A 10,575-nucleotide genomic window follows, 5' to 3' on the forward strand; every position below is an offset into this window, starting at 1 on the left:
TTTCCGAAGCGCAGTCCCCGCAAGCCGCTAACCGTGTGGCGCTTACCGTGCCACGGACTCGCATCGCATTTGCTCAGCTGACTTGTTGGATGTTGATTATCATGCCAGTTATGAGAGAACCGAGGCTTTGAAACCAGGCGTCGGTGGAGTCGCCATGTGTCGCCAGTCTGTCTGATTTAAGCCAATGGGATAGGAGAGAATTAACTAATGTCCATTTTTGAGCCTTTGTCTCCCCAAACGGGATAAACAGTGACCCGTAGTTATTGGATGTGACACAATGTTGCTCTCCTGAGCTTTTAAGCCTCCTGCCTGCTGGAGCGTCCTGAATCAACACACACCTGGGCATCCTCCTTTGCGTATCCCAGAATGCAATGCTTCCCTCTAACACGTTTAAATCATTCCTCCCTGTCCAGCACGCACACGCCGCAGTTTCTTGACCAGGGCACCTCCCCTTCCAGTCTCATGATGTTCATAATATTTAAGTTTCCCCGCCAGTAGTGGTGCTGTTCCTTTTAGCAGGGGGGTAACACGGTGACAGTGTGGGGTGATGTTAGGACATAATGTTTATGTATTCTGCTCAGAACCTTTAATGCCCGCTAATCATGCTAATGCAACAAAGTGCTATTAGCAGACTCTATCCTTCAGGGCAGGAAAATACCTTCCTTGTTATGTCTGAAACACTGATTAGCATAATTATTATAATTAAAAGACTTAGATGATTGGGTAACGTAATGCGGAATCCATCCTGGGCTAGAGCCATCTACTGTGCGAGAACAAAATGCTGCATAACGTGGATTTCAATGTCAAATATCGCGCAATTACGTAACGTCAAATCCCGTTAATTGGAAAAACTAAAAACGCTTTAAGCGCTTGCGCCCCCCGTGCCATCTCCTCGGATTTGAGTGGGCGGGGCGTGTGCACGTCCATCAGTCGGTAGCGGGGGTCCCGTTTCAGTTCCGTGGTCCGGAAGCGGAGGGGTGTTTCTGCACGTGCAGAGAGGCGCAGGCCGTCGGCCCAGGGCGCTTCAATGCATGCAGCCCCTGCGGTTTCACTGAAGGTTCGCATTGCTGCTGATTACACGCCTCTGCGTCTTGCCGATTTTTTTGCATTACGCATGGAGATCCTTCGCATACATTCCCACGTGTTTCTGTTAACCTACATGCCACAGACAGCTGTATGAAATGGTGACTGTATGTCCCTACCTGCATCTGAACCATTTCCCCTACTGACACACTCAGTGTGTATTTGCTCTCTGGGATTGCGTGGTTATTCGCCTTATTGGTCTTCTGTCGGGTGACTTCATTATTGAGACATTCCCTGCTTTGTGCCTTATGCTGGTGCTCCAGGCTAACTGGGGCCATGGATGGATGGATGTATGGCACCAGATAATAAATGCTGTTTGGGAGTTGCCCTCTAGTGACCTCTCCTGCTCAAGCAGTGCTGGGAGCTTGAGGTGTGAGGCGCTCTGTGGACAGGGTGTTGGTTCCTGCAGTACAGAGAACACTTTTCTAAAAAAGAAATAAATAATTAAGCTGTCCTGGCCCCTCAGCAGTCGCCTCGCAGCCCATGTTTATTCGACAAAGTGCCCTAATCCCGCGATGCTCGGCTGGCCTGTTTTATGCCCTGAGCCCCAGCAGATCCATATGAAGCCGGCCGGGTTTTTCGCTGCCTTCCTCCTGTGACGCTGATGGCGATGAACAAAAGTGCTTCAGGCAGATTGAGGAAGAGCTTGTATTACTGTAATCCCTCAGTAGTATTGAAAAGGCTTTTCCCCTTCACGCGGTACAAAGCCCCCCCTCCCCCCCCACCAATCCTATCAGTGTCAGCTATGTATTTTTTCCCCTTATTTTTAAAATGATTGGTTTCCTTTCCTTGAGAATGCCAGGGGATCTGGCTTTGGTTGCCGAGAATTGGTCTCTTCTGGGTTGTTTTCTGAGGAAGCCTCGGCACCTCTGAGGGACTTAGGGACACTGCATCCTTTGCTAGCTGTCGTTCTGCTCCCTCTCTTCTTTACAATGAAAAAAGCAGCACGCAGACCCAGCCGTCGTCTTCCTCTGCTTCTCGGCGACCTTGAGAGGGTTAGGTGAACATCCAGCAATAGAAAGTTAGCGATAACGGCAATGAGAAGTGCTTGGTTCCTGGTGAATGGTGCCCGTGACCTCAGGGTACCCTCCTCCCTCTCATATCCTGCCACAGTACAGCATGTGAGAATTGTAGGTCTGTTTATGGGCCTCTGTTCCCACCCCCAAGCTGGGAATCTAAAACGGAGAGTACCCACTGGTCCTTGTCTCCTGTCATGCATGCTTGGGCCACTGAGGGGCTGGTCTGAATGAAGAGTCCCGCCCCCATCTCCACACAGCCCCGCCCCCACACTGCACACCACTGTGTCTCCAATTTAGATTCTTCTAGATAAAGTGGCACTGTTTTTTTTTACAAACTCTGTGTTTGAATAAGAGCCTTGATGATGACAAATGAAACCTGGTAGGCAATGTTTTATTCATAACCTCAGGAATTAGGTGAAGTATTTACGTTTTGATTAATCAGGTAAGCTTGTTTTTTTTTCTTTAATTTTAAATGCCGCCTCTCCCTGTCTCTGTCCCCCGGCAGACTCCCAGGCCCCTGAACATCATCAAACAGAACAACGGGGAGCAGATTATCCGCCGGCGCACGCGCAAGCGTCTGAACCCTGACTCCATGCCCGTCGAGCCCGTGAGCTCCAAGCAGCAAAGGGTGGGGGCCGAGGAGCAGGTCAATGGCAGCCCCCTGGAGCGGAGACCCGACGAGGCCGGCCCGGACCCCCCCGCCGCCTCCCGGGGTGAGCACCAGCCCGCTCTCACCAAAGCTGACGTCTACAGCTCGTTGGGAACCAAGGGCCATCCCAGTCCGCGTTCCACCCACGCGTTCCTGGTCAGCCAGACCCTGGAGATCCACAAGCGCATGCCCCCTTTGCACAAGAGCCCCCAGGACAGCGGGCCGGAAGGGAACGGCATTGGGGCAGGGATTCCGGTAGCCGCCGAGGGCAAGAGCAGCTCGGAGCGGGGCAGCCCCATCGAGAAGTACATGAGGCCGGCGAAGCAGGCCAGTTACTCACCTCCTGGGAGCCCCATCGAGAAGTACCAGTACCCCTTCTTCAGCCTGCCCTTCCTCCATAGTGACCTGCAGAGTGAAGCTGACTGGCTTCGCTTCTGGACTAAGTATAAGATGTCTGTGCCAGGGAACCCCCCTTACCTTAACGTGCCCAGCCTGGCGAACCCCTGCCAAAGCTTTGTGCCTTACCCTCCCTTCGGCGTGGCCCCGCATTTCCCCGCACCGGGTCCGGACAACGACATTCCCCTGGACCTGGCCGTCAGACATTCCAAACCGGTCCCTGCCAACGGGGCCTCTGGCAGCGGGAGACGAGGGCTGCCACAGGCGCCGAGGGCACCGGCGAAGGGAGGAGGGGATGACGAGGATGAGGAGGTAGACGAGGCCTCCTGCGCGGAGCCCGCGGCCAAACGTGGCGGCCCGCCGCCCGAGAAGGTGGAGCGGGGCACTCAGGACGAGCAGTCAAGCAAGTGCGCCCACTGCAGCGTCGTCTTCCTGGATGAGGTCATGTATGCCCTGCACATGAGCTGCCACGGCGACGGCGGCCCATTCCAGTGCAGCATCTGCCTGCACGCTTGCGCGGACAAGTACGACTTCACCACGCACATACAGCGGGGGCTGCACCGGCCGGCGGGGGAGGTCCGGGCCGATGCCAGTCCCAAGGAGTGAACTGAGCATGCCCAGCACAAGCGGCCTTCTGGACGAAACTGAGGGCTGTGGGATCAATAGCCGATGAACAAATTAACGAGCGGGGAGCCGGGAAAGGGGGCGGGGCAGGGGGGGATTGCTAACAGTGCCGCAGTGACTCAAACTTAGTAGGGAACTAATGAAATCTTAACATTTATGGCGTACGGTGTTCAGTGTACAGCTATTCAGACTCTGTGTAAAAGGATATGCTTTTAAAATGAAATGGTACAAATGACATCCTTTTTCTTTTCCTTTCCTTTTGACAAGGCAGTTCAGCAAATAAGGTACTTCTGCACAGGTTTTTCTTGTTTGTTTGTTTTCATTTCCGGTAAGATGGGGTTTGCTTCTTCTGCGAGCTGTCTCGCCGATCGTTTGGGAGTTAAAGGGCAGGCGCGTCCGCTCGTACCTGACGCCGTGGGTGGGGATCACCGGCCACGACCCCTCTGCCGCGGCCTGCGTCCTCACAGCTTGCTCTCGATCGCCAAGTCTCTACGGCGACGATACAGTTGCGAAAGGAAAAAAAAGTAAAAATAAATTAAAAAAATACAACACCCTCAGGGAATCATTCAGCAGAGTGAGAAGCAGTTGTTAGCTCAGTCGTTTATTGGTCTACGGTTGACATTGAACCAAGCTTTTTGTGTGTAGATGTACGTCCATCTGTTTGTTTGCTGTGTTCCCACCATAGAAACGAACGTCGTTACACAAGTCATTCTAGACATTAAGCTACTGCCTTAGTTGCTGGTAAACAAACCTTAGGTCACTAAAGATGTTTGAAAAGAAAGTCCTATTTTTTTCTAACTTGTTAAAAAAAATCATGTCAGTGCCTGATACATTGTATAAAATATTTTCTACCTGGTATGTTGATATGCAACATTGAGTACACATCTGATGAACTGGGGTCCAGTGTTCTGGCTCTGAGTAACTGTTTACATTTGCAAATGTAGCAAACAAGGTAATGAAGCGAACTTCTATTTTTGAAATTTTAAAGTTTTTTTTTTTTTAAATCCCTCTTCTCCCTGAGAAAGGAGAGATGCTACTAAGAAACATTTGTTTTATCTTTTAATGGTTCTCGCAAGAAGAAAAGAAGGATAAAGATTGAAATAGAAATATGGCGCCAAGGAAGTCAAACGCACTATCCATTCCATTCAATGCCTGTCTTTATTCCAGAATACTTAGGTTTGCGCTTAATCGTATGATATCGATGTGCATTGTATTGGAGTTTATTCTACCTTTTTTTCTTTCCATCAACCTTTTTAGAATTATCTCAAGGAATGCCGATTAATTAAGCTTAATTGCTTAATTTGCAGGGTCTTGCCCCTCCCACCTAATTCTCTGTTAAGGTTTGGTTTCATTCTCCAGTATCATGTTTTTTTTTTTTCCATGTTTAATTTCATTTTCATCTGCATTAAACACAGCAAAGTACAAACTTGACAGAAAAAAACTAAGAAAACCATATGTTCGTTTCTGAGAATCGGTGAAACTTTGAGTCGGACACGTACGTTGCGAAGCTCTCTGTAGACAGTCAGACACTGTCAGGAGGCGATCGAGGTGCCTTTGAATTTGCGAGTCTGAAGGCCGGACACCCTACATAAAACAACTCACCAAAGCTTCATCCAAATTCGCAAGCTTTATGGAGCGGTAAACATGGAGTTCCACCTTTAACTAGCGGGTCATGGTTGTGTCACCCCCCCCATGTTATTGCCGGTGGTGCAGCACCAGGATTCAGCAAGCAGATTTTAGCGATTTCCTTCTGAACATTAATCAGCCCACCACCCTGCTGGGGTGCAGCAAACATCGTAACGAGATCACTCCTGCCTTCGGCCGGGACTTGAGCTTAATAACCGATATTCACATCTTCCCGCTGCGTTGTGGGTTTCCCTCCAGTTCACTACAGTTAGGACACTCTCAGTGTGCACTTACATTTTATGTCTCATCCTTGGCTCAGTGCTGCAGGGGGGGTCTTTGCATGCACATGCACACTCGTTTATACGGGCGTGAGCGGTGGCGGACGGAGAGCTACAGGAATCAAGTTTGCTGGATTGGATTTTACTGAGAAATCAGACTCGTTTAAAAGCCTTACAGTGCTGCTTCACTGCAAATGCCTCCTCCTGTAAAGAAAAATAAACTTCATTTCATGGGAGCATTTATAGGAAATTAAGTAACAAGGTTTTTTTTTTTTTTTTTTTTTTTAAACTATGTTTTAATTTAAAGTATGTTAATGCTTGCACTTCAGTTATCCATTTGTATTGCCAAGGAAGAAAGTTTAAAATGTGTAATTAGCATGCTGCGTACAGGTACTGCGTCTTAATCTGCGGAAGTGATCATGCGTATTTTAACAGACTTACTGCGAGGCTTGAGATACGGGAAACACAGTAGAGATTCGTATGAAGAACTCAAATGGTATGCCAGAGCATGTCCAAAAGCAAGTCGACGTTTTAACCATGATTTTAGTGTTTTTTTTTGTTTTGTTGTTGTTTTGTTTTTGTTTGTTTGTTTTTACACTTTACCGCATTTACGTTGCATAGATGATGGTTTAGGTTATCTTAATTTGTTTTTCTGCTGCCACCTTAAATGGTTTTATTGTGTTGTATGTTCTACATGCAAAAAAAAAGACGAATATCAGCAAAGATAGCAAAGATGCCTGTTACATCTAAACTTGAATAATAATAATAATAATAATGATATTAAAAAGTAATCATAATAAAACCTTTTTGACAACTTTCACGTTATTTTGTTTCTTTTTATTAGTAGCTGGGGGCTGTAGTCTGGGGGTGAAATGAGCGTCTCAGCTGTGGCTTGCATTTGTTGTGTGAGCTAATTTAAACTCCTTGCAGCATCATTTCTGACTCTTACAGGTGTTTCCGTCTATGACATACCAAGCAGGTCCTGATCGAATTCCCACCGCCGACAAGCAGCATTGACATGTCTGAACGTGATGGATAATGGTCCGAGGCTCCGGCAATGTCGGCTGTATCGATTGCGCTTTGTTTTGTTTAGACAGACAAGCGAATCATCCGAGCCTGATGAACCGCGCCTGGGGTTTCGGTCCACATGAGATTATTTGAGAAGAACGGTCGAACGATCCTCTGAAATCAACTGCCGGGTGTTTTAATTCACTACGTGGTCTGTGTCCATTGACTGTTTGCCCTCAGTGTTTTTGTGTGGGTTGGAAACAAGCGGCCAGATCTGTGATATACATCATGAGCACGAGCCTTACCCTCAGCCACCAGGAGTCATTAACCTGCTGCTCCCACATTTTTAACCAGGGGGCTGTTTCATTTGTGTCCTGTGAGTTAGTGCAAAAATAAAACTGTCTGAATTACACTTCTTTTCCCACGGCTCGTGTATAAAACCCAAACGGCCCGAGATTTGGCTCTGTTTGTTCAACACGGTAGGTTTTTAACTTGCCAGTACTGAAACAGTTGAGTGTAAGTGACTCCTCTAATATCCTTTTGCCCAGTTATCTGGAAAAAACCAACCAACTTGTATGGTTCCTTTGTTCTCAGATTAAGGCTTGCCAATTATTTTAATCTCCAGACATTCTTCTCAGATCAAAGCCGGATCCTCGTCCCGTGAAGCACTTGAAGGGATCCTATGGAGTGCTTGGGCGCCCCCAGTTACGGAGGCGGTGGCTGAGTTGGAGAGAGATGGGATCGAGCTGGTACGATTCTTGAGGTTGCGTGGGCATGTTTGCAGAGGGGAGCGGGTGAGGTCAAGTTAAATGGGGAGGCCTGTGGCCTTGTTTCCAGAGAGAGAGGTGTGTGTGTGTGTGTGTGTGTTGGACACTAATTCCTCTAGACTGCGGTCAGCCTGACGAGAGACATCAGACTCTGCCAAAAAGCTGCTTTAATCAAAGGCTGCATTAAGGCAATGATATGTTGAGTTATCTGGGGGCAGAGAGAGCAGCCGCATCGATATGTGACTGTAATATTTAATGCGACTGTGACCGTGTTTCCCAAACGCACCAGGTTCGTGCGCATCTGGGGACGAGGCGAAGGAGAGGAAAGCCCACACCAGTGCAAAGGGACCCCACAAAACAAACACAGCATAGCCAGTCCACTGACGTTACGTTTCTTTTATCATGAGAATATGAATTTGCCTTTTCTGCTGGAATGATCATTGTATTTTGATGCAGTTTTTGCAGATAAAATTCAAGAAAATCTGGTTTGCAGTGTGTGGCGTTTTCAGTGGTGGTCCCTTTCCAGTAAATGAATAAGGCTAAATTCAAGCTGATTTTCTTGCAATCAATTTCTCTGACATTCTGGGTCCCGAAGCCGGATTTTCCCCACTGCCTGGATATGTGTTTGCCTGTCACTGTCGCCGAGCATTTTAAGTGCCGTTACAAGGGAGTATCGAAAGGCCAAAGCAGTCATTTGTGGTGCTTGTTTTCGAAGTAAATCCCCTTTCACTCTGCCGCTCAGATCCACAACCCACAGAGCTTTGTCTGCTCAAGTGTTATAGCGAATATTTCAGCCTTTTGGACTCAAGGTTTCTTTCAGAAGCACCACTTTTACAATAAGCCACTTTCTTTTCAGAACCACCACTTTTGAAAGCCTAGTAACAAATATTAAAGATTGAATAAATGTATTTATATTCACCTAATTAAAATTTAAATTGAAATTCTATTAACTTGCACACCACCACGCACGTACGTACACTTCTGCATTTGATTAGCATATTTCGTGGCCACATGCCGAATTTTGGTTTACTTGACGCAGGAAATGCAACCGATACTGGTTGTTCTCTCTCACTAGTGGACTTTAATCTCATAGTCTGATCGGGAGAGCGCTGCTCTTTGGGAGCACAAAGGGATAATTACAGCGGCACGTCTGGCAGCAGTTGTGATATGACATGATCGATCTCTCCACTAGATGGAGTCACAAGCTGAACTAAGGATGGTGTTCCCTTCTTGGGTTGTGCACAGACTTGGAATTTGTCAATTTTTCAATTGATATGTTTGTTCAAAATATATCTGGTGTCAAATAATTCTTTTCCCAAAATAACAGTGGACAAAGAAATACAACTCGGTACAGAACTGTCTGTCTTGGAGATAGGAATATGAAACGCGTATGTCAATTTAAATGAAAAGAAGCAACACGTTTGTTCTCTACATTGCAGGTCCTTCTGATTGAAGCAGTATATTTGTTTTGTTTCTGTGTTTATCTAAAAGCTGTCCAGTAACACTGTATCTGTAGTATTTGATACAGGAGGTTATGTATTGGAGTATGTCTTTCGTAGTTCATGTCAGCCCTGTCTAGTTCTACTAAGGAATCACTGGTGATGTGATCATTGGCCTCACTGCTGGATATTTGGCCTCCAATTCCTGCTAGAGCTTAACCCTCGATGGATAACCCAAGAGCATAAATGGTCTCGTAACAGTGAGGAACCAGAATTATCTTCTGTTGTTATTGATACACTGGGTCACTTTTACTTGGCTGCTTAGAGATCTCAGTCTTTGGTTCCGCATTCAACAGAAACAATGGCAATGAGTGGAATCAACTTAGTTGATGAAATCCAAAAAAGCAACACAGTAAGGCGAAATATATCGCCACATATAGTGCAGCTTCAGTAGCTGTAAATGAATGTGGCCGTTACTGTATCCTTACTGTTATCGCAGCTGTTTTCTGGTAGCTGCTCCTAATATTAATCTCTAATATTAAGGTTTATAGAGAAATATTTGTCCTGCAGTGCTACTGGCATTTAAACTTATCTGTTTCTCTGTTGTGTTTATTAAATTAATTAATTAAAAAAAAAAATTTGAGTGGGTCGCATCTTATTCAAGCAGCAGCATGGTGTATATACGACAAATTGTTCCGTCAGACAATCAGTAAATACTTTGCTTTATAAATTAACTTTTAAAAAGCCGTAAAGCGCTGGAGGCTGCTGCAAGTCATTAATAGCAGCACAAGCCTGTCGTTTGACAATGAACCACGCGTCATTAAGCTACTAAACTGATTATCGCCTATCTGAAGGAAATTTAGCGGTGTTTTGCGAGTTGCATATCGTCAGCAGGGTGATAACCAGAATGAGCATTTAATATTCCACAGAAGAATGACAGAGACTTTGTTTTTTACGTCACTGCATATTAATAATTGAATGGTTATAAGCAATGAGGTGCATTTCTGTTGTTTATTGTTAGTTGTCATCATGCATCTGCTCTTGTCTGCTGCTATAAATTAGATTCCCTCTTCAAGTGGCAAGTTTACATCACTGAAGACGCTGGTACTGTACACCTTTCATCTGCTTTTGTTTGTTTGTTTAATGTAGGTAGAGGAGACAGTGTATTTTTATTTCGATTCTGAATTTATACTCCAATATAACTGTACATGTCATTGTACACGGACCATCTCACCTCTCTGAAGGACAGGAAAGATTTGCGTCTGCATTGACGTAAATTTGGAATTGCGGAGGCCAGGAAAACAGGCATGGAAGAGCAGTGGAGGCAGAGGAAGTCCCAGCGCCATTTTGCGCTTGACATTTGTGAGTGACATGATAAATAATTTATCTTTTAAAAGAATATCTGTTCAGCATTTGGTTAAGCTCCACTTTTCATCATAATTCTGCTAATTTGAACTCTAGTGATTCCCAAATGTTTTTGTATCATATTCATGTTATTTTGCCATAACAAGGTACTTTTGGGGGTTATTAATAACGTCAGACATTTCTCTAATGAGCCTGATGGCTTTAATCGAGATCCTGCCTTGCCAACACATCTCCCAAAACTAATTTCATTTTCCCTACCAAGAATTAATTTGCTAAATCCAGTTTTCATCCTAAGTATTTGGCTAGACATCCTGAAGCTGC

The 10,575-nt window shown here is 45.9% G+C and overlaps 1 protein-coding gene across 9 annotated transcripts in view; it reads left to right on the forward strand.

Annotated features, from left to right (window-relative positions):
- Positions 1-6,493, forward strand: part of trps1 (trichorhinophalangeal syndrome I) — an 83,670-nt gene extending 77,177 nt beyond the window's left edge. For all 9 annotated transcript variants that reach the window (XM_072705471.1, XM_072705466.1, XM_072705465.1 and 6 more), the window contains one exon: positions 2,608-6,493. In XM_072705471.1, coding sequence (XP_072561572.1) covers positions 2,608-3,753 — 1,146 coding nt within the window. In that variant the 3' untranslated portion in view covers positions 3,754-6,493. The remainder of the gene's footprint in view (positions 1-2,607) is intronic.
- Positions 6,494-10,575: the final 4,082 nt, after the last annotated feature.

The sequence above is a fragment of the Paramormyrops kingsleyae genome, chromosome 23, assembly GCF_048594095.1.
Source record: "Paramormyrops kingsleyae isolate MSU_618 chromosome 23, PKINGS_0.4, whole genome shotgun sequence".
NCBI lineage: Eukaryota > Metazoa > Chordata > Actinopteri > Osteoglossiformes > Mormyridae > Paramormyrops > Paramormyrops kingsleyae.